Source organism: Neodiprion pinetum, chromosome 2, assembly GCF_021155775.2.
Source record: "Neodiprion pinetum isolate iyNeoPine1 chromosome 2, iyNeoPine1.2, whole genome shotgun sequence".
NCBI classification, from domain to species: domain Eukaryota; kingdom Metazoa; phylum Arthropoda; class Insecta; order Hymenoptera; family Diprionidae; genus Neodiprion; species Neodiprion pinetum.
In genome coordinates, this window is record NC_060233.1 from 27,217,461 (window position 1) to 27,244,699 (window position 27,239).

General features: G+C 37.6%; 3 protein-coding genes and 2 non-coding genes across 5 annotated transcripts; 3 read left to right on the forward strand and 2 right to left on the reverse strand.

The window, feature by feature from the left end:
* Positions 1 to 1,050: 1,050 nt before the first annotated feature.
* Positions 1,051 to 9,333, forward strand: MsrA (methionine sulphoxide reductase A). The gene is made up of 5 exons (XM_046610760.1): positions 1,051 to 1,219; positions 2,652 to 2,812; positions 4,246 to 4,366; positions 6,673 to 6,809; positions 9,041 to 9,333. The coding sequence occupies exons 2-5, from the start codon at positions 2,655 to 2,657 to the stop codon at positions 9,276 to 9,278; spliced, it is 654 nt and encodes a 217-aa protein (XP_046466716.1). The 5' UTR covers positions 1,051 to 1,219; positions 2,652 to 2,654; the 3' UTR covers positions 9,279 to 9,333.
* A 247-nt stretch (positions 9,334 to 9,580) lies between these two features.
* LOC124211562 (aromatic-L-amino-acid decarboxylase-like) lies at positions 9,581 to 14,650 on the reverse strand. Its single transcript, XM_046610750.2, has 8 exons — positions 14,093 to 14,650; positions 13,110 to 13,343; positions 12,723 to 12,852; positions 12,211 to 12,471; positions 11,718 to 11,835; positions 11,545 to 11,635; positions 11,084 to 11,284; positions 9,581 to 10,980 (listed from the first exon to the last, which is right to left on the reverse strand). The coding sequence occupies exons 1-8, from the start codon at positions 14,291 to 14,293 to the stop codon at positions 10,660 to 10,662; spliced, it is 1,557 nt and encodes a 518-aa protein (XP_046466706.1). The 5' UTR covers positions 14,294 to 14,650; the 3' UTR covers positions 9,581 to 10,659.
* A 2,297-nt stretch (positions 14,651 to 16,947) lies between these two features.
* On the reverse strand, positions 16,948 to 25,926 carry LOC124211561 (aromatic-L-amino-acid decarboxylase-like). The gene is made up of 9 exons (XM_046610749.2): positions 25,779 to 25,926; positions 24,785 to 25,003; positions 23,254 to 23,487; positions 21,021 to 21,150; positions 19,505 to 19,765; positions 18,670 to 18,787; positions 18,031 to 18,121; positions 17,724 to 17,924; positions 16,948 to 17,471 (listed from the first exon to the last, which is right to left on the reverse strand). The coding sequence occupies exons 2-9, from the start codon at positions 24,983 to 24,985 to the stop codon at positions 17,139 to 17,141; spliced, it is 1,569 nt and encodes a 522-aa protein (XP_046466705.1). The 5' UTR covers positions 24,986 to 25,003; positions 25,779 to 25,926; the 3' UTR covers positions 16,948 to 17,138.
* TRNAP-AGG (transfer RNA proline (anticodon AGG)) lies at positions 22,460 to 22,531 on the forward strand. Its single transcript has one exon. It is a non-coding gene; the product is annotated as a tRNA-Pro (tRNA).
* On the forward strand, positions 22,901 to 22,972 carry TRNAP-CGG (transfer RNA proline (anticodon CGG)). Its single transcript has one exon. It is a non-coding gene; the product is annotated as a tRNA-Pro (tRNA).
* Positions 25,927 to 27,239: the final 1,313 nt, after the last annotated feature.

Below are 27,239 nucleotides of genomic sequence, written 5' to 3' on the forward strand. Positions count from 1 at the left end.
TTCAATTTCGATTGAAAACAAATACTGCTATCGCAAAAGACGACTTTCTTAATTCTAGTAGTAAACGAGGCGTAAAAATGTAGTTTTTCGCGGTACTTTTCATCAAATTAGAAATCAATTCACTAACGGGAAGTACCATCATGTGTGAAACTATTTTGTCTTTAATACTCTCTTTTTTGGTAAAATGGTTTCTTTATTTATCACAAAATTGTTTCCAATTGCATTATTTTATTTTGACTGTAATCAAAGCCCAAGCTTGACCAATATGAAAATACCCGGAGTTGGCGCAATTCTATATGCAATGCCTAATACATAGATCCGAATACGAAATTAAAAAATCGAGGTTACGTAAAGTTGATGCATGACAAATTTCTAAATTCAAATTTGATTTAACCCCGTTCAGATTCTATGCGACTCATCTTTTTATCGGCGATTGATGCGGACAGCTCGGAGTCAACCAATACTCAAGCATTTTCAACAAATAAAATCCGACAGGTTTTGTAATAAAGTATTCAATATTGGATCACCCCAAACTATCGGCATCCAGCTGCGCATCAATACGAACGTTCTTTTCTAAGCGCGGCGTGTAGTAAAGTTTGTCTAATCGGTTTAGTCGAACACTTCGCAAAGGTTCTTGAATAATTTGATACTATCAATGTCATGCTGCAAACACTGGACTTGACTCTTGATGCATTAAAGTAAGCGTAAAAGTATGTTCAAGGTCTTCGACGGGAATTTATATTCGTTACGATGTCAGTTTCTGTGACGTAACGTGCGACTGAACCAAAAGAAAAAAATTCCACTGACACAAGGTTCCAAGTTACACACAAACAAACTTCATGACATGACGCGGTAAATTAAATCGAGCGTTTCTCTGCTCATCAACGTGACGCGAAGCCTGGCGGGCTGGAAGCAACGCGATGGCAAATTCTTGTGCCCGCGATTCCGACGCAGACCGCGAGTTGCGCAGTACACGAGTTGCGCAGTGTACGAGTTGCGCAGTGCGCAGTGCGCAGGAATCGAGAACACAGGCTCGATGAGCAGACTTGCGGCTCACCACGCGGCATTCTCGTGCGCGAGTGGCGAACTCCTGTGTCTTGCAGACACGATCCGCTTCGCTCCCGTTACCGAACGCGTTGGCCTTCTTTTTGGCACCTGCAAAAATTGGAGAATCGCCCGTCCGACGGGAATTTGTGTGTAACTGCAGCAAGTCGATCAGGTAAGACACTGAAGTTCCACTCACGGATCAACGTTTCTCACTGTCACTTTTCGCCCTTAAACTGGAGGTGAAACGTTTAGTTTCTATCGCGGTGCCCTTGAGATGTGGAATTGTGCATTGATCAATAGATTTTAATTCACGGTTATTTGGTTCAATCTAATTTAACATGTTCATCGCTGGACCCTGTCGTTATTGTGACCGTTAGAATCTTTCCTGCGGTTATTTATACGGGGCACTGCATTTGCTCATTGATCATTAGCGTTGAAATTGTTTTTGAAAATATCTATTTTCTTTTCTGGACTTGCCGGAAAATATATATTGTACAAACAAATGGTTAGGTTTTTTTGGAATCGGTTTCAATTTATTGATCATCATTTAACAAACAAGCGATTATTACTGAAGTACATAATATGATGTGACGCTATTATAGGTTTCAATTAGTTGATCGTTGGTCTAATGTCAATTGTTCGGGAGTTTGGAGAAAACTTTTCTTAGTATCAAATTAATACAAATTTATTTGCTTCATACGATATGATAAGCGGTTTTCATTTTATGAGGGACGTTAACAATTCAAAACAGACTACCGATTAACTTGGAAGCTCACGCCACCGTTTTGTTGGAGTGAAAACTTATAATTTGTGTTGAAATTAGCTCATACAATTTGGTGTTTCGATAAATCCAGATATTGCGGCATCGGTGGTTGGTTGAAGATTTCTGTTGTGAAATGCAAATTTCAGGCTTTTCATTCTTCAAACTGAGTAAAAAATACGATCAATTTACTTGACGTTAATTCAATTCTGCAAATCGAATTTAACCACTGGCCGGAGTGGTTCTTTGTTAAAAATTTCAGCTGTATTGTTGCCGGTGACGAGCAGAAACAATTTTTCATAAATCGTGTGTTGTTAGCTGATACATATTTTCCATGAAGGTTATCAATGGAAACAGAGAAAAATGAAAAACGTTCGTAAACGAATAGTTTTAGATTTGCCACTGGATGTTCCACGCTTCTTGCTAACAACGCACAAAAACATTACGAAGTTGAACTTCGTAACGATAATGTAACAAAACATTGAATGAAATTCACTATTTTGGAACCAACAGTTGTTTGTGCAAAGTGATTATAGTCACAGTATGATTATGTTTCATGTTGATTAATTTCAGCTGTAATTTACCGTTTAACAAATGAACCTTACGAACTTTAGTCTAGTGAGACATTAGCGTTTTCGATTGATAAATTCTACTTCTGTTGAAGTTTTTCTCACCAGATGAGACTAAATTTGCAAGATGCTAAGATTACGTGCCTTTGCGCAATCAGCTTACTGAGTTTTACGATCATCGATCAGTACCTTAGCTTACGAGTTCCGGCCTTTCAACTCGTTGCTTATCACTCTGAATTTCGAGACAAAAATGGTCATGTATTCTTTTTCTGTAGACGATGCCAGGCCAAATAGAAAAACTTGTCACCAAGAGGGCCACCTTCGGTATGGGCTGCTTCTGGGCGTGTGATGCGCTCTTCGGGGCGACGCCAGGCGTCCTGAGAACCAGGGTTGGATACGCCGGTGGGACGTTGGACTCTCCTACCTATAGGAACCTGTAAATCATCTACTTATTACTCACTCACCTATGAGACTGTAAACAAAGAAAATTCGAGGAAATGGGTTAGATATTACATATTTCGATGATATGTAATATAAACAGCTCCGGAATGCAATATTGAGAGAAATTTTTAGTTCCGGTTACCGCTCAGTCCTCAACTATTTTCATTTTTAACCACAATCGAAAAATATAGTTCTAGGTACGAAATGAAGATTAGTTTTCTGGCTGTTATCGGAAAGTCTAGTATCCGTTACTGTTCTTTCTCATTACGATCACTGTTACTATATTTTCATGTAACTGTTGCGAAAATTTAATGCTTGTGCAACAATAAATTGACGTTAGAGCCTTATTTAACTAAAAAAGTAGAGTAAACCTCACAAACTGGTTTTGCGTTGCAATTGCCAAAAAAGTCTCGACGATAGCGCAAAATGGGTACGTGTACTTCGATTTTCGTAATTCCAACAATATTCAAACAGTTTTTTTTCAACGATACCTGTTTAGTCACTGTAACAAACGAAAACTTTCTTAGCGAATGACACAGAGTAGAGGCGGGAAAACGGTCACTCATAATAGTACATTATGTAACAAGGGAATAAAGTCGACTTTTATTCCTGTGTTACATATAGGACTTTATTCCGACTGAACTCTGGTCGCAATATTTATTTGAAAATTGGGACTTTTAGGTTGACCTCATATGTCCCGCAAATGCGTCTTAGAGAAAAATATGCCACTTTCGCACCGGTTTTGAAGTCAAAAAAGTTAACTCTATGGTTGAGTCGGGAATAAACGTGATTCAGTCTCATTCGGCCTGCGCATTGGTAATCGGATGTTTCTAGTTTAAAGATAAAACATGTTTTAACACCGATGTCTTTCGCGAAACAATAAAAGTTTGAGCATTAAATCTTCAATGATTACATGTTACATGTTTAATTTTTTTTTTTTTTTTCAATGCAATTTTGAGGTATATTTTGTCGATTCTCGAAAGAGCGCATATCATATTCTGGATGAGTGTCGTTTTATGCACAAATATCACTCATCTCCATGCTTATTCTAAAACGCTATTGCAACGGTATAAATACGAGAGTAAAATTATTTGCTCTTGACCTTAAAAATGAATCTACTAGTTTATCCGTAACGGTGACTCATAGAGTTTCAAAGTTTTAAACATTATAGCCGGATCGAAATTTTGGCACTTGGTTGTTCACTTGTATCCAGTAGAATTATCGCTTTTATTTTCTTCAAGTTTCTTTCTCGCCCGATTTTGGTAGATTACTTTTTATTTTGTGTTGCAAAACATTCCTCAGTCGGAGAAGCAAGCATAATTGTAGCAATTTTGAACCGGTGAAACACGATGCAACCCGTTTTAAAATTCCGTTGCTGTGTTATTACCGCGCATTTTCTTGCCTTTTTATACTTTTTCATACCTTCAGTGGCGACCACACCGAGGTTATCGACATCGACTACAATCCTGAGGTGATCGGTTACCAGGAACTGCTCAATTTATTTTGGAACAACCACGAGTACGGATTGACGACGAGAATAAAGCGTCAGGTAGGAGATAAAAATGTTTACATAATTTTTATTTATACGTTTGTATATTCGCAGACTCCAAGTAACCTCGTACGTCATCAAGGTCTCTCTATACATATAAAAACTGGTATAGAGACAGATTCCACGAGTTGCTGAGCTTCTGTGTCTCATTTGTCGAATCACGTTGTTGACTGACCTCTTCTCTTTCTCCTTCTCTTCCTCTTTTCGTTTCAATCGATTTTATTTACGGCTCTGAGGAGATTCTTCGCTGATAAAACAAATATGCAATATTTTTCTTCTTGTTCTTCATTCTTTATCTAAATGCTGTATACCAGAAAGTAGTTACGATATCGATAATAATTACTTGTGTCGTTCACGGTTTAGCATACGAGTTTGAACCCAGCACGGTGATATCTTTCATTTTTCTATTTTTTCTTTCTTTCAATTTTAATCAGTCGTTGTCTTGAGTTTAGCTTAATAATTATAACCTGTCACCGAATAAGATTAAAAACTGTCTCTGATCTGAAGATCTGTAGTTTCAATATCAGCTCTGTTCTAGATAAATAGACCAGACTAAAAACTAACTTAACGCAATCCGATTGTCTGATGTTATCGAAAACAGATTTCGAGAAAGCAATGACTCAATTGGAACTTCTTTGACTTGGGTTTACGTCATTCTTAGGAATCCGCATTTCCTAGTGTGTCATCACATTTTCCCGTGCGGTATTCGTATCATCAAATATAAGTAGGTACATCACCATTATTTCCGCCATGGTTCACGTCACTTGTGGTAACCGTTAAGTTTATGCGCGATTATCAACATTTTCCGTCTTGAACGTGGATCGTTTGATTCCTCAATTAGTTTTCGTTGGGTAGGAGAATGCTAATTTGTTAAGTTTATGGAGAAATAAAAAATTTAGCGTATTGGAAAATACGACGATCAGCCGTTATTAGCAAACTGTTGTAGATATATAACATGTCGTGTAGAGTCGTTGACCATATTTCAAATTCTTCTAACACGTCGTATCTGATAAAATTTCTAATAATGAACTGCATCGTTTTTGTGCCCAACAAAAGTCTAATATTCATCATCTTTTCATATCTTTGTAAGTTTTTACAATTAAGAGCTAATATTCAAAGAAATATAATATTTTATCGGTGGTACTACGAGCTGTTATTTATAACTATAGTTGAAACGAGTTGGGATATCCCATATGTAATGCCTTCGCACTAAAAAAAAAATAACGGTTTTAAAACCAGGCTCCGAACTGGTTTACTCATCATTAATTTTCCATTGTAATTACAGATTTTTTTTTACACAACACCGTGGCATAGTTCATTGTTTAATCCGTTTCAAAAGTTTCTTTCAATGTATTCGTTATTACTAATGACTGCAGCAACAAAGAAATTCCTCATATACCTTGTCACAAGATTTACTGTATTTTAGTAATGAATTGCAGATACGATTTGAGTTATCAGCCGATCAGTTGATTAGATTAGTTTACTGCAGATGTTGGTAGCGGTTACCATTCAAGCAATTCGACTCAACACGCAATGCTAACATCAGGTGATTTGAATTTCGTGGTATTTTGGCCGTCGGTATGATGCCAAAACGTGATTTTTTTTCTGACCTTCCACCGAAGACCTTGGATTTGATTGCTTATAACTTGGAATAGTTGCAAAAGCCCAGCGATGGCGTCGTGTAAATGGTTTGCAATCCAGGGTCAAACTGCTCTATCAGATCTAACTTGCGGCATAATATCCCAAGTGGCTATTAGGACAATAAACAGTTGTATAAAATACATTTTACGCATTCAAAATCAATCGGATCACGAGGCTGCACGAACGAGAGGATGTATAAATATTCACTGTGCTAGAGAAATTGGAAACATTGTGGAAAACTATTCTGTTAAAGCGGATAACCCAGATATTCACTATAACGTTGAACATTTTATAGCCAAAAAAGTATTTATTATTTTTTTTTAACGATCGTTGCACTTCTGTATCAGCACTTAGTTCTTAGAATTCACACTGAAAATGTAAAGAATTTGCTGAATCCATAAAAAATAGACGTTAGAACCAGACGAACGTCTACGTTTGGAACTGCAACGGATAGTGGATGTCATTTGGTACTATTGACAATTTGTCATTTTGCGTAAGGTCTGGGAACGAATTATTAGGCTTAGAATTTCAAAATGGCTTGCGATAAGTTACCGTTACAAAGAAAGTGAAGGGAGACAGAGAGATTTTTATTCATCGTCGTTCTTTATTAAATATTACACGAACCTAATTATAATTGGCATAAATTAACTGTACGTAATTTTCAGTATATGTCTCTTGTCTTATGGCACGACGAGGAGGACCGATTAACAGCGGAACAGTCCAGAGAGAAAGAGCAGCGTAAACGCGGGGAACCACTCATTACGGAAATAAAGAGATTCGAGCGATTTTACCCAGCAGAAAAGTGAGTTAATTCTATATAACTGAAACGATTAATTGCTCCTTTGTTTGTTTTTTTTTTTTTGCTATAAATTTATTGGCCCGAAAAATTTACAGTCGTATAGAATCTTAAAAAATATTGGAGTAATAAAAATAATGGTTTAGTGTTTATTATTAGACAACGAGTAATTAGATTTCCAGTAATTAAAAATGAAAGCTCCACTAACGCCCGACTGAACTTGCAAATACGATAAACATGAAAAACAGGATAAATCGACGAACAGACAAAAGTAAAATAAAATATTCGGAAGAGCATGTTGAACAACTAAACCAGACTGTGATAAATGAAAAAACGAAACGTCGAAACGGGAATTTCTTCAAGAGTTAAAAAACTTAGTTGCATGGCATTTGAGTTGAAAGAAAGATCAATGAAACTACTTAATTTCTTCTGCCGGGGGAATAGTAATCGAAAGTTTTATCAATCAACGTCAAGTGTTCACACGCACGTTTAAAACTGCCGTCTAATATAAGAATATAGAATGCACGCGACGTATAAAGAACTGCTTGAAAGTGTTGGGTCGATGAATTGATTCCAGCTGCTCCTCGAGGTTGTTAATAAGGTCAATAACGACCCGCTGACCCTTATCCACGTCTAATGTGTATTTAATACGAGTTGGGATTGTGTGCCATTGTGCAATATGTCTTGATAACACGCTAACCCGTATTATACATATATCTGTGTTATATTTCATAGAACACCGAGATAATATAGATATCAACTTTTGTTATATACACTGTACATGGAAGAATTGAAAGTTTTGAGTTCGATTCCCCGATGCCTCACTTGTTTTTTTTTTGTAATTGATTAATCACAATAAATAGCTAGATTGGAAAAATCTTATCGAAAATATTAAAATCATTAAATGTTAATGTAAATAATATAAAAAAGTGGTCAATAAAACAGTTGGAGGACAAACCTGTGTTCTCTGGTTGAGAGTAGCGGTAATTGGCGAAGACTTCAGAATGATCGGACGAAGACATTTGAAGATTGAGATACATTACAATCACGTCTATTTTATTACATTTATAACAATTTGGGTATAAAAATTGTCAAATATGCGGATAAAATAGTGATTAGGGTGGTCCTTATTTGGGGCGTTGATGAATTCCGACAAGTGCGCCCCCTAGACACGTTTGAAATAAATTAAAAAAAATGTGTGCGAAAACTGAGCGCTGTAGTCCAATTAGAAGACGTGCTTATAAGCTCGTTTTGTTTTTCATTTGAATAACATGGGATTTTCAGACTACTTCAGTCATTATGTTTTTGAGTAGTCCCCATGAACGCAAAAAATTCTTTTTTCACATAAATCTGTTGTTCATGGATCTCGGAATATCGTAAAATCTTTCCCGATCCAAAAAAACAGACGGCGATCAAAACATTTTAATTTTAATTATTACTTTTTAAAAAAGTATAAAGTATAAACGATGTGTTTTGAAATACACTAATTGAAATACACATTTTTTCCCACATGTACAATTATTTTTTTTTACAAACTTATGACGTAGATAAGACTGCCTTTTAATTGGTGAAATACTGCCAAGCACCAAGCGGCTAAAAAGAGGTATTCTCACGTTGATCAATTTGCCGTCGTGTATAATATCAGGGGGATGGGGGGGGCGTAAAGGTTGTGATAACGACTTGTGGAAAAATACACGCGTAGTTGTACCCATGAACAACAGATTTATGTGAAAAAAGAATTTTTTAAAACATAATGATTGAAGTAGTCTAAAAATTCCATGTTATTCAAATGAAAAACAAAACGAGCTTAGAGGCACGTCTTCTAATTGGACTACAGCGCTCCGTTTTCGCACACATTTTTTTTCATTTATTTCGAACGTGTCTAGGGGGCGCACTTGTCGAAATTCATCAGCACCCCAAATAAGGACCACCCTAATCGTGATATTTATAGGATGTAGCTTGTGTTATTCGAATTTCGTCATTTCGATTTTTATTACATAATACACTATCAATGGAGTAAATAATATTACCGAAGGTTTTTTGAACACGTTTTTTTGCTTTACATGCTCAAAGATCGAAACTCTCTGAAATCAGAAGCAAATTCAATTTTTCTCCGACAATAATTTAGCATATTAATCTTCAGACACAAACATCAATCAAATAATTCAATATACTTTATCCTAACAAAAAAAAAATAAAAATACAAGAATATCTTCATGATCAATTTATTTGATTAGATACCATCAAAAGTACCGGCTCCAGGCCCATCCCTGGCTCGTGGAAAAATTACGGCTGAAAACAAGCGAGGAACTCTTGGGATCAACACTGGCGGCAAAGCTGAACGGTTATCTGGCCGGTGCGGCAAGCGTCGGTCAATTCGAACAGGAACTTCCATCTTTGGGTCTGAATGAAGAAACAACCGAGTACGTGCGAAAATACGTCGTCGAGAATCAGGGCAACGGGTTGTATTGTTAGGATATTTATACGGTCGGCGAATTAGAAGGGGGGGGAAAAAAAAAAAAAAAACAAATTGTAACACTAAGTTTAACGGCAACGAAATCATAATTCCATTAGTAATAAGTAGTACAAGTAAAACAGCTTGAGAATCCCATTCGTTGTATGGATAGAAAATTGCAGAAGTACTATCAGGAAAAATGGAACATCTAACGATATTGTCGCTGAAACTTTGACAGAGAAATTTAGACAAATTTGTGTGATCAAAAAATTCTCCCGGATTTCTCTGACGAATGACTTGCAAAAATTTTTTGTGTCATGCGGGTGTTTCACTGTTGCGAGAAAATAGATTGCCCATTTCAATGGCGTTTTAACGTTGACAGATGAATCTGATAGTTTGTTGCTCCATAGTTTATTTTTCATATATATGATATATTTATATATATATATATATTCGTATACTGCGAACTGTCGATCAATTCTGCAAAAATCGATGTTTACAAACCAGTATTTACATTCTTCTTTTGTCCAATTGCTTTATAATTATTTTTGTGATAGGATGTTTCCAAATTAACGGAAAGTTAGTCGTGGACTGAAGAATTATTGTAAGGTTGATGAGATGACAGAGTTTTGATTAAAACCAGCCGGTAATAATGAACTTCTTATCCTGAGTTAAACTTCAATGATGTTCGGTTTATAGAATTGTGCTGTTTCCGTAAATACATTATATATAAAAATATTTTTATAAGTGATCCGTATGCAATTTAACGCTAATAACAATTATTTATATTAAATCTATAATCTACAATCAGAGTAATAAAATAATTACACTCATCTTCTTCACTTTTAACCGTAAATTAAAGGTTTTTTAACCTTTGCATATCTCGGCACGGTGACCGTTGTATAACGAAAACTATAAAAACGTACGACCATCAATTTGAGTGAGAAAATATAATGAGAATTGATAAAGAATATCTCAGCTAGGAATAGAGTTTGGAGTTGGGGAGAAAATACAAGGCAAATCTTTGGTAACAATTCTATTAACTTGTTAAAAACAAAAAAAAAAACTTTTCACAATAAATTAATCAACGATACTTGGAGATTCTGTATCAGTGGAATTCCATAGAGTTACGAGCGAAGATGGTAACGTGGATAATTCTGCGGATCTGTGCAGCTGATTGCAGTAATGTGTGCACCTCGCTGTGTAATTGCCTAGTTTGTGACTGACAAGTCGTGGTTTAATACCTGTCTAGAAAAGGAAAATTGTATGATCTGGACGATAGTCAACCGACACTGATCCCCTGTTTTAAATTTAAAAAAAAAAAAACAAAAAACAAAAAAAAACTAAAAAATACTTGATAATAATAGAAGAAACATCAGTATTTTGTGATTCGCGACGAGTTCAAGAGATCTTCGGTGCTTTTTCCTTCAGGCCGTGCTCTATCTTCAAGTCCTTAATCATTGTGGCGATGTTCGTGGCAGGTTCCTTGCTGGATTCGATCGCACTCATTACGGCGACGTCTTGCTGCGGAACCGGATTTAATATCTCGGTCGCCCGTTCGCTGACTTCTTTCCAAGCAAATTCCATGTCTCTGGCCTCACAGAGACTACTGCACACCACGAAACGGATGAACAGTTTCTCTCTGTAAGTTGCCGCGATCACGTAAATCTTCCTGCGCGCTAATAGCTTATCCAGAAGTTCGCGGGTGTTTGAATTGTCTCCCTGATTGGAACAAAATTTAAGATATAAAAGAGTGAATAAAGTGAGATGAGAATGAGGAATAGTCTGTTCTATGTGACTTCAATGGAGAAAGGAAGTAACTTACCTTCATTCGGAAGCAAACTAGAGCCATTGTAACTTCGGTTACTATTTCAAAACGATCGTCGTTCCTAATGTATCCCTCGAATTGCTTTGCGAGATTTACAGTGTGACGGATATAGTTTTGCAGACCCTGAACCCCGTACATTCTCATCACGAACCAGAGCTTAAGAGCACGAAATCTGCGACCCAGGGGAATTTGCCAGTGCTGAAAGAACGGAGGAAAACCCCATTAAATACCGTTCTCATTAAGGACGAAATTGGGCAGTAGTGAAAGCAACCAATCGTGGAATATGGAAGTGTCCGAATTTCACTGTTGCGCCTCAACGTAATAGGTCGTTTTGGCTGTGATGTACACCCAGAAACAGTAAAACCAAATTCTACTAATCAAACGACACTAACGCGGTTCCATATTCTTTTTCATAAATTGATGGAACATATTTAAGAAAAGAAGAAAAATAAACCTACTCTGTAGTCAGGCTGTTGTCCTTCTTTCTCGTGTGCAAGATAGATTCTGTCAACGTTGAAGGCCTCCACTAAGTATCTGGAGTCCTTCACCCTGAAATTGACGAATAGATTCGACGTGAACTTGACGCTGATCAGATTTAATTAAATTTACACTTTGTAAATTTGATGCTCACCACATTGCTGAGCAGTCGAAGTTGACCAGCAACCACTTGTGCGGATTGAAGTCAAAAGAATCGGCAAATTCGACACCCGACATCAGATGCCTGAATTCAGGGCATACGAAAGCAGCGCCTGAAACATCGCGTGAAAAGTAGAAAAATATAACAATACATTATATCACGTATTATATATGGGTATAAATTTGACAGATCTGTCGCAAAGCTTGAAAACGAAATTGGTAAAATGAAGAAGTTTAAAACACAATCCATCGAAAATCTATGAAAATCATTCACGTACGTAGAAGTAGAATTGTCTCAAAATATATTATACTGTTACTCTTCTTGTGATACTTTCCAACCATGTTCTATTACACCAAGAGTAAATTTAACATTTTTCAAATTCAGCTAGGTGTTGGAGTTTTCCAATTTACCAACTCTTTCCGTGAATGTAACACCCTAACTTGAAGGTTGTAACCATTGAACCAACTGCAAGTCAACGGGTGCTTACCTGCGTAGGCGGCGTCGACGTGAAGCCAAACATTTTTGTCGTTGCAAATCGGTCCGAGCTCTTCCAAGCAGTCGTGAGCACAAGTGCCGGTGGTCCCGAGAGTGGCAACGACGTAACAAGGTATCAGACCCTCCCTTTCGTCCTTTTCGATTGCTTCTAGGAGGGTGGATCCTCGTAGACGGCAATGCTCGTCCGATGGCAAATGTCTCATTGGCATTGAACCCAAGAGTCCGGCCTTCTCAACGGACGAGTTGGCCTGATCTGTGTTTGAGGTAATAATCCGACGTCAGAACTGATTCTATACGGATTTCTAATCAGCGGTTTTTCGTCCGTAGATTGATTGTTTCGTGTTATGTACAAAATTTAATATCTTGACTCTTAAAGTCAGTCTTAAACTTAAAAAAAAAATTGAAGTATCAATTTCTCTTGACACATGCAAACGATATGTATTGATAATTGATCCGAACATATATTTACCGAACGTGTTTTTAATCGTAAGTTTCACTACTCACCGGAAGTGTAAGCGATTAGCTTGGCTTTGATGTCTGCTTCGCTCCAATCCGGATGGAGTTTCATCATACGACGCGTGGTTCGTTCTTTGGCTGCCAAAAGACCGACAAAAGTGGCAACACTTGCCGAGGACTGGAATATAAACTATGTTGAACACCACGATCGAGGTAAAAACACGCGGACTCTAATTAATAAGAACTACTTTTTTGGTAATTTTAACGAAAAGAACCCTCATGATTTTTGGAAAGAAGGATCGCCAAAATCTCGAAGAGGCAAAATATCATTCCTCGGTTCCCTGCCAGTCATACGTTAAAAACTTTGTCTTAAAGTATTCTCTTTGCGTTTACTCGGTTTATGGATCAGTAGTAAAAAGAGGATGTGTAACTAACCTGAATTACACCACCACCTGGACCCTTTGTGCAGTTCAGAAATTGCTCGGGCAGGCCCAACATCTTTCCGAGCCAGTTCATCATGGTCACTTCCAACTCCGTGCATACCGGAGAAGTCATCCAGGAAAATCCTAAGCAGCCTATTCCGGCACTAAGCATTTCTGCTACGACAGAAGGATACGAGACCGCCGACGGAAAGTAGCCGTGAAATTGGGGCGAGTTCCAATGTGTCATCTGTATAGAAGTTGTAAAATCATTTACTGATCGGTTAACGTCAATCATAGTTTCCAACAACGGTGGAATAATTTTCAGCCTCATCAAGCAGGCCTGACTGTTTCTGAGAAAATTTATTTGAAGTGTGATTGAAAATCTCTTTTTCAATATATCAGAGTTTTGCAAATCGTCTTGGGGTTCTTATGCAATTGGATAGTGCCGAAACAACTATCGAAATGACTTCGACTGGAGTGAGAATACAAGAACAGGGAAGTCCAGTATTCCTTAATCTTGAGGAGATGTTTCGACTATTTAGAAACAAAAATGCAGATATCTTTTCCTCAACGTGCTTGTCTATCGATTTTATTCTCTCATTCTGTAGAATGTCTGTCAAACAATTCGAAACAATTACAGACTTCACCGCCCATTCAAGGGTTTACTTCCGTCGCATCACGCGCCAATCGAAAGTTATTACGAAGAATTTTTTGAAGGAAACGTGTTTTAGCTTCAATCGTATCGAAATATTACAACAGCGTGACATGATGAATAATTTCGATTAACATGTCGGCTCGGTTGGTGATGTAAGATCCAAAGTAGGCCGAAATACGTTGGAGAAAGACTTTCCACAATTACGACGCTGCCGCCGGAGGTGAAAGTTTCATTTTCGTTCACCGTACTCGGTATTACAGATAAATTCTGTCTGACGAAAGTCGCGAACCGATTAAGTAAGCGATGTGCAAAGCAAAGGAGAGAGTCTTCCGTCAACTTACACCTGGCATGATGACGCGCTCGACGTCTCCCAGGACTTCTTGCCACGACTCTGGCTTCTCCGGTGCCTCGTCGGGAATCAAGCGACCCAGATATCCCGGTTCCACGTTGGGGATAACCGGACGTTCCCTAAGGGTATCCGTGTAGTCGGCGAGATAGTCAACCGCCGCTTTACCAAACTCCCGAAATTCGTCGGTGTCCATGACTAGCGGTACGAGGGATAGGCGAGCGTGACGGTTGAGCGATATTTTTTATCAGGTTTTGGTACGCTTCGCGCTTCACTTCTTCGATCTTGTCAACTTGTTATCCAGAAACTGACGTGTCAATTAGGCAAACCGTGGTGCACTTCACTGGTCGAAAGAGGCGCGTTCATTATTTAAAAAACGGGAATTTGTCGGCGGCTGAATGAACCTGTCGAGAAACGTTGGACCGAGGAACTGGTGACCAAGTGTTCCTGCCCTCTCGAGGAAGCCTTCCTCGGCGAAACTTTCACTCAACCAAGAACTCTCCACAGTCACGCGACGATCGGTGCAGGATTACCTCTTCGAGTGTCGCGCGCAACTTCGCACTCTCCTATTTAAGCTTTCTCTAAAATTTAACATAACTTTGCAAAAACTCACGGAACCAGATCCGCTTCTCCCACTTCTGCTGATTACTACCCGAGTAAATTACTCGTTGCGCAATATCCTCGCTTCTTACCTTCCACCTTCCGTCTCGAACCAACTTTTCTCACAACGAATTTCGACGCACTGCCCTAAATAATCCGCGGTGAAAGGGGCACCATGTTTCTTTCACGTTATATTTTCTTTTCCATTTATTTTTCATTCGTTTTCTCAATATTTTCACCGTCAATCCTCCCTCTCCGATCGATTCTTAACAGATCACGATGCTAGTTTTTCATGCTTAATAGAAGAGAGCAACGTATTTTAAACAAATCTATGTTCGATGTGTGACGAACCTTCTTTTGAGATCCAATGTCCCACACACCGCGTCTAGAAGCGAGCTGTCTATGAAGAGACAAGTATTCTGGTAACACCATAGGGAGACGTGTATGATTGATTTTTACTGATATCGTGTGATGCGAAAAATTTTCTATGCATCGTATAAACTTTCTCGAAATGGTAACGGACTAAATAAGTACCGACGTAGATGAATCGAGGCCCTTATTACGTAACTTCATCAAGCGCGTTCAAGGATGTCGAAGTAATACTTGACAACTTCCCTGATCAAATATCAGCAATGGAAGTAAAGTTTTCTTCGACCTCCGAAATCATTATCCATGGTTACATTTGTATTTTGGGAGAGAACTCGTTAAATGACATACGAGGTGTCATTATACATGATTTATTCTCTTTTTTCTTCTCTCCAAGGCGCGGGGAAGACGGTTGTCCTTTCTCATTGTCAGTGATACGAGCCGTTTGATATACACCAAAGAGTACCATGAGATGATGTTCGTGACCATGGAGAATATTATGAAAATTTGAATTAGTTGGACGAAGGTCAAGGATGGACCGATGCACATTTAGCGTTCAATTTTATTTTCCGTACGACGTTTCAACAGGCCCCGCCTACCATCGTCAGGTTTCTTTAATACAAATAAAAACCATTTCTTACATGACTTACACTTTCTCACTAATAGTCACGTTAAGAACATTACACAACGAGCCAATATTTTATCTCTGTTGCATGTAAATACTTTTAACTGTGTTCTTATTTCATAGTATACATAAATACCAATCTTTATATTTTTATCTTATTGTTTAAACTACTATGGAAGATCATTTTTTAACACCTACGTTAATCGACATTCCTTAACCCTTACGATGTTCATTGCATGGTTTACGAGGAGGAAGTGAATTCCAACCTAAATATATTATCCGAACTGTTCTCTGAATAGTCAATTTAACAACAATATTTGAAAGTCAAGTGCCTGTTTACATATTTATTTGTGCACTGGCCTAATTGTTTGCACTGCAGTCTATGCCAAATTCTATTGACGGTTTAGATGATGTCCGAATAGAGGTGATTCAGGTTTTGTATGTCAGTTCTTTCGTTGAGTGTATTGTTTTCAGATACACGTATCATTTCCTTGACAAGCCTTTTATGCCAGTTGATTTCTTTGTCAATTATTTTTACTTTTTTCATTTTGAAACTGTGCCCTTCGATCAATGAATGCTGAGCCAGAGCAGATCTATCAGGATCACAAGTTTTTAAATCATATTTCTGATCTGCTACTCGTGTTTTGCGATGCTTGTCACAGTCTTTACATTCAATTTTATATGCAATGTTGGTTTGTTCCAAAGTGGTAGTTTTCGATTATAATGACGTAAATATATTGTTTAAAGTATTGGTAATTTTATACGAAACATTAATGCTTTCTTTCATTCGTATCTTTTTGATGTTTGGTGACAGGCCATCAATGAACGAAATTGATCCAAGACATTTTTCTTCGTTGGCATTATTGTTGTCCCGCTTAGCATCTGTGCAATTATCATAATGTTTATGGATTCTTTGTGTCTGTAAGTGCCTGATCAATTTTGATAGATACCAATTTGCTTACAGAGTTCCACGTACCAATTTTAGATTTTTCTTGTTTGTTTCGTATTTTTATTAACAGGTGTTGTATTAGCTTATCAGCAGGTGTTACTGAATAGGAATGTTATTAGAATCACGACACTGCCTCCTCGATATCACGATGACTAATTTCAATGGCAAATACCAAGCATGAATCGGAACTTACGTTTTTCGTACACAGGCGAATAGCGCAGATTGATGATAATGATTGATAACAGAGCATGGTTAATTTAAAAAAAATCAACGGAGCACTCATCCCCATGTGTTATCAAAGAATGATGTATTTTAAATTAAATCATTTTATTACTAACAATGACGAAATGAATTACATTTCATATGATCAGTTATTGGTGCACGGGCGAAACTTTGAGTTCATACAATTTCATGAAAGAATATACAAACGAAACAAGAATCCAATAAAATTTTCTACAGTAAGACTAACACATCGTTCAATGTGACGTTCTTCTCGCGATCTTACGAAATAGTTGGCGAATTTTTCACGGTACTCGTAATTTCAAGATCTAGTAGCTTGTCCGTCAAGTTTTCCAAGGGTTTTTCTGTGATAATTGTGCGGATCTCTATCGATCGGTCTTCGAGTATTGTTGACGCTTCGATTTGCGATTTAAAAATTTCCGTCGTTTGTGTTGTAATTTCAATCCAGGCAAACTCCACATCTTTCTCTTCGCAATTCTGGCTGCAAACCACAAAACGCACGATCGTTTTCCCCATGTATGTTGCTGGTATTACGTAGATCTGCCTCCGCGCTGTCAAACGCTCGAGAAGCTCATTGGTCAAGGAATTGTCACCCTAAAAATAGATAACGAAAAGCGGAGAGCTTAATGCGAGGAAATTAAATCCACAAACTTTGACCTTACAACTAGTTCAGAAATGGTACAAAATGCAATTAATCACGTGTCGGCAAGTAAGCTTTCAGATTCTAAAACTACCTTTCACGAGGCATGTTTTTTCAAAAACATTCTGGTGTGGTTACGAAATTGCTACGAAAATAAATCGACGAAGGACAGGGTCAGCGCAAACCGGATTTTACGCGTAGCTTACCTTAATTCTGAAGCAAACGAGTCCCAATGTCACATCCGCGACTATTTCGAACCTATTGTCATATCGAACGAGGTTCTCAAAGTAACGAGCCAGTTTTACCGATCCACGAATGTATTTCTGAATCCCTTCGACTCCGTAAATCCTCATGACGAACCACAGCTTCAGGGAGCGGAACCTGCGACCCAGAGGAATCTGCCAGTGCTGAAAAGTAGTACGATTTTCAGTTAAATTTTAGATCCGGCTTTTCCTACAGTGGATTGTTTCATTTCGACTTTCTCTGTTACTCGAGTCTTATCATTCAGCTTACTCTGTAATCCGGTGCTTTGTCCTCGTGGCCATGAGCGAGGTAAACTCTGTCGACATTCGCGGCGTCGATCAGATACCTTGAGTTTTTCACCCTGGGAAACAAGCACAGTGTCATGTCTTTTCAGAGTCAATCTTTGCACGTCCCACTCAACGTCGTGAAAGAAAGTTCAAGACTTGGGCGTAAGAACGATTTCGCGTTTTTTTTTTTTTTTCAAGTGTTTTTACCGTCGTTTCACGGTACCGCAGTTTTATATCCTAACAGTGTGTGTTTTAATCTTCAGTAACTCTTATTATCAGCGCAGTTTGCGCTACGTGCCTCAACCTATTCGAGTATTTGCAAATTGCCAAATACTTTGGAGAAATTCAAGTCCGAAGCTTAGTGTGAATGTTGCAATATGTGTACAAAGGCGAGTAGTTAACCCAGAAAAGTTAAATGTGAAAATGGTGATGTAAACTCGAAATATTATTTATGAACAAGGTTCACGGGGAATTTTGGAGAGACGTGTGTACGTATAACCATTTCTTAAATGTTAATTTCAACAAACTGTTACGAGTTTTAATACGTGCAGTTCGAGTCTTTCTTGCACCACATGTCTGCGATTAGTGAGTGACTATTAGTTTCCTAATTTGTTTTACCTACCATAGTGCAGAACAGTCAAAGTTCACCAGCATCCATTTGTGAGGGTTAAAGCTGAACGAGTCCGCGAATTTTATTCCGGGCATAAGGTGTCGAAATTCAGGGCAGGCTAAAGCGGCGCCTGAAAGGGAAACGTTCGGTCGTTACTTTCCGGTTTCCTATCTGCTTCTTTCCCCCTTTTTTCAACTCTCTTTCTCTTTCGCTAACTGCGGCGTGAATCGGAGATTTCACTCTCGAGACTTACGTATATCGAATAACAGTTACGTGGATGAATAAATTATCCGCATAGATGGAGTGGATTTGATTTTCTACCAAAACAAGCTCGCTCGGTTCGTAACTCGCCGTTCACCGTCTCGGGGCTCTTAATACACGTGACGAAGTGAAACGGCATATTACTCGAAAGCTGCAGGTCCTCAATATTATGTCATTAAAATACTCGTGAATTTAATAATTCTTATCGTAAGTTTCGCAAAAGTTGCATCAGACTTTTTTCCCACGTTCTTTTATCCGTCGATAGGAAAATATTCATCCAAAGAATATTGCGAGTAATAAAAGTCTCTGAAAATTTATCAAGTGAATCGTCAAGTTTTAATCTGTAATCCAAGTCAACCTAAATGTCAAAAATGAAAATTTTTTTAAAGATTTTCCAACACAACCGACATATGTTTTACTGATACATGTTTCCGGGAAGTTCAATTCTAGTTCAATTTGAAACGTTTTTTTTTTTTTTTTTTTACTACATTGTCGCGTAGAGTTAATTCCATGGGAGTTTTGTTAGATTCTAATCCATTTCCCAAGTCATTCAGAGATATTTCTCTGATCAACAATGCCAATTTACCGGCGTATGCGGCGTCCACATGGAGCCAGACATTATTTTCGTTACAGATCGGCCCAAGCTCGTCGAGACAGTCGTATGCACAAGTTCCTGTGGTCCCCAGGGTGGCGACGACGTAGCAGGGAACAAGTCCGGCCTCCTCGTCCTTCCGCATCGCTTCGAGAAGGGTTGATCCTCTAAGACGGCATTTTTCGTCAGCCGGTAAAAGCCTCATAGTCATCGAGCCAAGTAGTCCTGCTTTCTCCACTGACGAGTTTGACTGATCTGTTGGTTAGAAATCCTTCACAGTCACTTTCAAAATTACGGCTATATGCACAGGTGTGCGTAAGTGAGTAGCCAGGAATTGGTCGTACGGATAGTAAATCAAGGAACGATTATTTTTCGTTTTTTATCATGAAACTTCTCCAGAAATTCAACGATATATAATTTTCTCCGGCATCTTATTGGGCATCTTATGTTCTCAGTAAAGTCACCAAGAAAAATTTGTACTTGTGACTACTGTACAGTCCTTATATTTTTATTTTCTACGATAGCTGGAAAATTTAATTCTGGATAGAAAATTTAAACCAGAGCTGTGATCAGAAAATCTAACTAGTTTTACTGGTTTTTTTTTTTTTGTCATCATGGTCACTTGTACTATATTTTTTTGTAACTATTGCGAAAATATTGTTTTTTTTACGACAGGGAAGTGATGCTAAGGCCTTACTTATCTTGCGAAATGCATTCAATCAAACAGACAGATTTACCGTTGCAATAACCAAGGAATGGAATATTCACAACTATAATCGTATAAAACAGTAATTTGTACAACATTTTCTTGCATTGTGAAAAATTTCATTTGTTATATGTAACTACAAAATTTTAGTAAAATGGATATCGGTACAACAACTGTTTGAATATCGTTGAAATTACAAGAAAATGAGGTACAAGTAAATATTTTGTGTGATTACAGTTATTAATACTATATCATCCGTTAACTGCAACAAAAAATTTATTTGGTTTACTGTAGTTGTTTCGTCAAATCAGGCCTTGACATCAATTTATTGTTTTATCAAAATCGGTTACAAGAAAATATAGTAACAGTGATCGTAATCGAGAAAACAGTCACTGTGACTAGATTTTCTAGTTACAGCTACAAAAATAATTTTCAATATCTACCCAGTACTATATTTTACGGTTGTCGTGGAAAGTGAAAATAGTTTAGGAGTGTGTAGTAACCGCAGCTCAAAATTTCTCCCGGTGTCATTATCTTCATAACGGTACTCGTTACACTTGAATTTTCCATCAATTATAACAAATGAAAGTTTCCCCAGTGTTGCAAGATAACCGGGTCTGATGATCTAAGCCCTACTTTACCGACTAGTACAGTGCCTCGGAAGGTTAGTCGTGAAATTAGCACCAGTCGCAGTTAAACTCGGGCCACGGAGGCAGTTAGATCGTTAGCAATCAGTGGTGAGGAGGCCTCGATCAATCCGCGTTGGTAACAAAAATCTCTGTAAAATTGACTCAGTTCGCTCACCAGAAGCGTAAGCCACCAATTTACTCTTTATGGTAGCATCGTTCCAATCCGGATGCTCTTCCTTCAGCCTTCTAGTCGTTCGCTCTTTTGCAGCCAAGAGGCAGATAAGCGTCGCTTCGCTAGCTGAACCCTGAAATAAACGGAAAAAAAAAAACTTGAAGTAAAGTATAAAACGATTCCCTAGCGTTTGACAATTGACAAAATACGTTGTATTGGTGAATTATGTGACCAATTAGATGTGCGTCTTCAGGTTGGATATTGCAGGAAGCGTGAATCAATTACCGACGGAACCGATCACGATGGACTTTACTCAAAATAAATCGATCGGATGAGGCTATGATTTCAAGCGATCTAATCTATGAAAAAATTATAAATCGATGTAAATTTTAAGTAAATATCATCAGACCGAACTGAGATGGTGCAAGAAGGCTGGGAAATTACGACAGCCCGGAAATATGAGCCACCTTATTACCTCAAATAAACCGATGTATTATTGAAAACCGGTCTGTCGTTGAGAAAGTATTGAATATATATCTACAGTCAAATCAACGCGAATATGCAGTGTGCCTAAAATATTTGCGTAAATATATGTATATGTAATAATATATGTGTATATACTATACGTATGTATGACAGTATAACTTCAGCGTCACACAATTACACCGTCTTCCATTTCGAATACCGAATAGTACGATTAGGAATGTTATTATTGCGAATTATTTAGAATACGTCGGGCGCACAGTCCGGTCAAAAATTTATTATCGAAACATATATTAAGATTTGGTTGAATAATTGCGAGATAAGTTTGCAATCGTTACAATATAGTACTTCGATAACATTGAAAGGATGGAAATAAAAAAAAGAGCCAAAAGACAACGCCTAAATGAAATATCGGTATTTTATTTTCATGATGACAAAATCTGTCATATTCAATTTAAATTTGGGTTCGAGAATTGATTAATAGCTGACAAAAATAACTTGCGTAAAGCTGTTGTATGCTATAAGTGGCAAACCGATGCCTATTAAGAAAATATTATACATTCATATATTACTAACTTCGTCTGAATGTGAGAATATAATTGACGTTATATATAGTACAGAATTTTACCAAGATTTAAATATGATTTATACTTCGAAAAAATTCCGTGGACTATATCTCTAATATTCTTGTTGAATAAATGTACAGGAGAATACAGTTTGCATAAATTTGGTAATGAACGATTTCGATAAGTATTTAGCTTAACTGTAAAAAAAATATTAGATTGATATAAATCGACGGAACTCTGTTTATTTGTTGACCTCAAATCTTGGCTTTATAATTTTTTGAACCGAAAAATTTTTTTACTCGACTGTACGTCTACCGCTTACTTAATTAATCTTTGATTGGTGAATCGACATTGCGTGCGATTTGATTAATTCATTTTCGTCAATTCCGTCGTGGCTCGTTGGTCTAGGGGTATGATTCTCGCTTAGGGTGCGAGAGGTCCCGGGTTCAAATCCCGGACGAGCCCAACTTTTTTTTTTTACGCAATCTGAATATCACCAAAATTCTCATACAGCTTTGGTATTTTAAGCATTCAACGAAAATTTTCGTAGTAATTACCAAAATCCGCTCATTTTTCCAGCCTCAAGGGAAAGTTCCCGCTTTCTTTTTTCATACTGCTATCGCGTACTGTATGCATGTTACCACGGATATTGTCAGCCGAGCAATTTCAAACATTGAGAAGTTATACCTTGTACACTGTATCAGCCAATAATTGTTGATTCGCGTGATAAATCATTCATCACCCGAAACCAAATTTGTAAAAAATGGAAACGAAACGAGACTTCATTTCAATTACAAAGTCATATATAATATTATTTATTGTTGAGAGTACATCGGCTCGTTGGTCTAGGGGTATGATTCTCGCTTCGGGTGCGAGAGGTCCCGGGTTCAAATCCCGGACGAGCCCTCAACAAACATTTTTTTTTTTATCACTCATCCGTAATTTTCTTTACTTTTTTTCGTTTGTTTGGGTCTCTCATTATTAATTGACAATCTAAAAAGTTCGTTAGAACACCTCGAGAATATTCTTTTAACGGAGCTTGCAGATAATTTTCTCAACGAATGCACATATATTATGGTAGATTGTTTCAATCTTTTTCTTCGTCTTTTTTAACGGACTATTTTGAAAAACATAATGTATAGGAATCGTGTGAAACAAAGATCGATAATTGTATCAATATAACTTACCTGTATGACTCCTCCACCCGGACCTTCGCTACAGTTTAAGAATTCCTCTGGCAAATTTAGCATCTTTCCAAGCCAGTTCATCGTGATAACTTCAAGTTCGGTACAGGCGGGCGATGACATCCACGAAAAACCGATACAACCAATACCGGCACTCACGATCTCTCCGATTATTGCCGGATAAGAATTGCCCGTCGGAAAGTAGGCGTGAAAATGAGGTGAATTCCAGTGCGAGACCTGTTTCGACACGACGGAGTGATTAATATTCAACTCAATTAGGGTAATGCAACGGCAAGCAAACTGCGTGAAATAAACAACGCCTTATAAATATTCTCATCCATGGAAATATGTACTCCGATTTTATATAATCGTACAGATACACTCGTAATCGGTTGAAAGGATGACTAAAATCGTGTTGAACCCGTGTCGGTAGTTATACTTTATCAGAATTTCGATTTTAGTTTGACACTCGGACTACCGGGACAATGTCTTGAAACTTGAAAATCAACTGCGCATGCGCGAGTTTTATCAGCTGTTCGTGCAGTTTGGCCATTCCGGGTTTCAGTTGTCAAACTCTTTCTGGCGGCGATGTAGTTTATACGTATTTTCGAGGTTAGAATCTTAAATAATTGAGACAGTGACTCGGAAAGGTTTGGGAAGCATTTGTTGCTAGGTCGGAAAGTTGATTCTTCAATGAACGATCGGAATTTAATGCTTGTGCTCTTTGAAAATTCAAACGTACACATTTTGCTTACGTTGGCCCGCCTGCATCGCAGACAAGAATATCGCTGCGGGAAGATTTCGCCGACCAATGAGATTTAATTATTTGGCACATGCACGGTTGATTTTCAAGTTTCAAGAGATTGCCCCGGTATGTAAGCACGAAAAAAAGTTGCACCTGCACTCTTTCTCGAATCCTCTTGGATATCAACCTCATAATTGACCAGCTTTCGGTACGACTACTTGAAAGTAGTTGGTGTGAATTTTCTTTGACTTTTTAATGAATCGTTTTGAGAGTTGAATTTTCTTTCCTATCTTTATTATTTTTACTTGGTTTGGTTGAATCTGTCAAAAATTCTGTTGACAAAACAAATGTTGATTCACACTGAACTTTGCAATGCAAAGGTTTTGTACTCTTATTTTCGTTGTGACGGCTTTATAACAACGGTGAGCGACGCAAGTGGTCACAAAACATTCAGCCTTTTTGGGCCGAGCCTAAGTTTGCAATATTATATGAGTCGCAGGTGAACCGATGACGAAGATTGTAAATATGCGAGGTGAAAAGACCGTTACCTCCTTGTCGTTCACGATTCTTTATACGACAAGAGTAAGTTACGCGTTTTTTCATGAAGCACGAAATTAAGCTTAGGGTTGCGTAATGTGAGATTTCTTCGCGACAGCGCATGCGCGCAGTGTAGAAAATACTTCTACCGAACAGCGCGAACAACCCTTGGGCCAGACTTAACCGTTTCGATTGTCAATGAAAAAATTGGTTCACTGTATATATTTTTTCGAAATAATTTGTACCACTTACTCCGGGCATTATGACTCTCTCCACGTCTTTCAGGACTTCTTTCCAGGATTCCCCCTTTATCGGTGCTTCCCGCGGGAGAAGTTCGTTCAGGTAACCTGGCTTAACACTCGGGAGGACATTTCTGTCCCGTAAATTCTCCGTGTAATCTGCCATGTACTCGAGAGTCGCCTTTCCAAACTCGCAGAACTCTTTGGCGTCCATTTTAAATTATCCGTGTATCTGAAAATCACTTGAAAATCTTTATTCTGTTAAGGCTTAATATGAATGGTTTTATCGAAAATATTTTTCAGATTGCTACACTGGTTACTGAGTCAGTGACCTTGGAATAAAACCGAAAATACTGAGTTGGTGATGTGGAATTAATTAATCGAAGAAAAGAAAATAATTTTTTCATCTTCGTTCATTGATATTTGGTACGTATTATACTCAATCGTTTATAATTACACAAAGGTAAACAAATGAACAGTGTTTGTATACAAAGCGGCTTCGTACTTATTGTAAGTTAGCCTCAAATTAATCGAATAAAATGAAATTTCAATTCAATAAATTTGTAACTTGTTAGAAAAGGCATTTGTGAAATTTTTACAATCACAAAATTTGTCTTGAAGAACACTATACACCTACATTTCAATATTATTAATTTTATAAATAGGAATGCACCGTAAAAATAAGATGAAAAGCAGATTAAGAATTTTATTACAAAAGAGCTATAATCTTTACAGAAGAATTGTCGTTTTTTGATGTTTTCGATGATCAATATACGTTGAAACCCAAAATGAATTTCATAAGATCTAAATTTTCATCTAACTCGCAGATTTATTTTCTTTATTTTTACCAAACGAAGTTTTGAAAAATAATCGCTACGTGCTTAAAAATCTCTTCACCTATTTGACTTCAATAATCTTACTATTTACTTGGACCAAAAGTTTATATTCGTCCCATACCAAAATTGATTCATTTATAGATTTAATGTCAAAGGTTGCGCAACACTTACCGACAAGGAAACTCCGGCTTCCGTATTTGACAGATCACAGACGAAAAAAGAATTTCGGATATTTAACGATCATATAATTGCATACAATACCTAGCGTCTTGAAAGTGTTTACATGGAGCACGGTTAGTTAATGTACGGTTCGCCGCAGCAAACCTCCCCTTTATATACACATTTGCTTCGAGGTAAAGTTGAGTGGGATACTTTTCCAACGATCTACGATTCAAGATGGCTTCCCAAGCCGTTTATCTATTCGTCCATTACTTACGGCAGCGATTTTATATTTACAATCTTATTTTCATTTTATTGCTTGAATGCGCTACAACTGCTGATGGCCTTGGCAGAACCGAAGCGGAACATTGTAAATGTTCGCCAATACTTTTTTTCCGTACCGCGGTGTCATAAGCTTGCGTTAAATAATCCAATAAACACCGCCGTACTCACCTTGTTACACCGTGCAGGGTATTATCCAACGATTTTCGCACTACGGCTGCAACGATTCACCTTGTCAGTCATACGGGTTACAGTTTATCGTATCAAACTTATTGTTAGTTTATCCCAAGCAGGATCGCCGAGAACGAGTACGACGCACACTGAGAAAAATTTCATTTGTTATCGTAACTAGAAAAATTCAGTGAAACAGATATCGTTAAAAAAAACTGTTTCAATATTGTGGGAATTACGAAAAACGAGGTACGCGTAACAATTTTGCGCTATCGTTGATCCGTTTTTGGTAATTGCAACGCAAAATCAGTTTTTGAGGTTTACTCTACGTTTTTAGTTAAACAAGGCTTTAACGTCAATTTATTGTTGCACGAGCATTAAATTTTCGCAACAGTTGCAAGAAAATATAGTAACAGCGAGCGTAATGAGAAAGAATAGTAACGGATATTGGACTTTTTGGTAACAGCTAGAAAACTAATTTTCGTCTTCTACCGAGAACTATATTTTTCGATTGTGGTTAAAAATGAAAATAGTTAAGGACTGAGCGGTAATCGGAACTAAAAATTTCTCGCAGTGTAAATTAATGAAAATCTTACTAATAATGGGAAAATTGATCATTCCACGGATTAAAATGAGGAGAAGAATGCGATGAAAAAGGTGCATAATTAAGCAGCATGCGAATAATCGTGCTCAAAACTCCGTATATTCGTTACACTGACCTAGGAGTGAGATTTCCGTAAATGTGACGGAAGCAAGACCGCCAAGTTCAGAAGAAAAAATTGTCTTTTTACACATAGCAAATAATTTGGCAGCCATTTGGTTCTCTCTTGGCTTTTGGCCGAGGCAGCAGGCGCGTCAGACCTTGATACGGCAATTTTAATGAAAAACGAAAAGAGAACTGATACCGCTTAGAAAACCATCGATAAATTGAATGTTGTGTCATGCCTTCTCAAATAATGTAAAAAGTTTAGCAATATGTGACCGTCTCTTTTGCAATTTTGACAATGTGTGAATATTACA

Excerpts from the sequence above, each read along its gene's own strand:
- MsrA (XM_046610760.1), top strand. The coding sequence starts at position 2,655 with ATGCCAGGCCAAATAGAAAAACTTGTCACCAAGAGGGCCACCTTCGGT. Across the intron at positions 4,367-6,672 it reads CGACGAGAATAAAGCGTCAG|TATATGTCTCTTGTCTTATG; the intron begins GTAGGAGATAAA and ends CGTAATTTTCAG. Across the intron at positions 6,810-9,040 it reads CGATTTTACCCAGCAGAAAA|ATACCATCAAAAGTACCGGC; the intron begins GTGAGTTAATTC and ends TTATTTGATTAG.
- LOC124211562 (XM_046610750.2), bottom strand. The coding sequence starts at position 14,293 with ATGGACACCGACGAATTTCGGGAGTTTGGTAAAGCGGCGGTTGACTAT. Across the intron at positions 12,472-12,722 it reads GCTAATCGCTTACACTTCCG|ATCAGGCCAACTCGTCCGTT; the intron begins GTGAGTAGTGAA and ends CCTCAAACACAG. Across the intron at positions 10,981-11,083 it reads TAGTTTGCTTCCGAATGAAG|GGAGACAATTCAAACACCCG; the intron begins GTAAGTTACTTC and ends TGTTCCAATCAG.
- LOC124211561 (XM_046610749.2), bottom strand. The coding sequence starts at position 24,985 with ATGGACGCCAAAGAGTTCTGCGAGTTTGGAAAGGCGACTCTCGAGTAC. Across the intron at positions 19,766-21,020 it reads ATTGGTGGCTTACGCTTCTG|ATCAGTCAAACTCGTCAGTG; the intron begins GTGAGCGAACTG and ends TCTAACCAACAG. Across the intron at positions 18,788-19,504 it reads TGTGGACGCCGCATACGCCG|GCGCCGCTTTAGCCTGCCCT; the intron begins GTAAATTGGCAT and ends TTTCCCTTTCAG.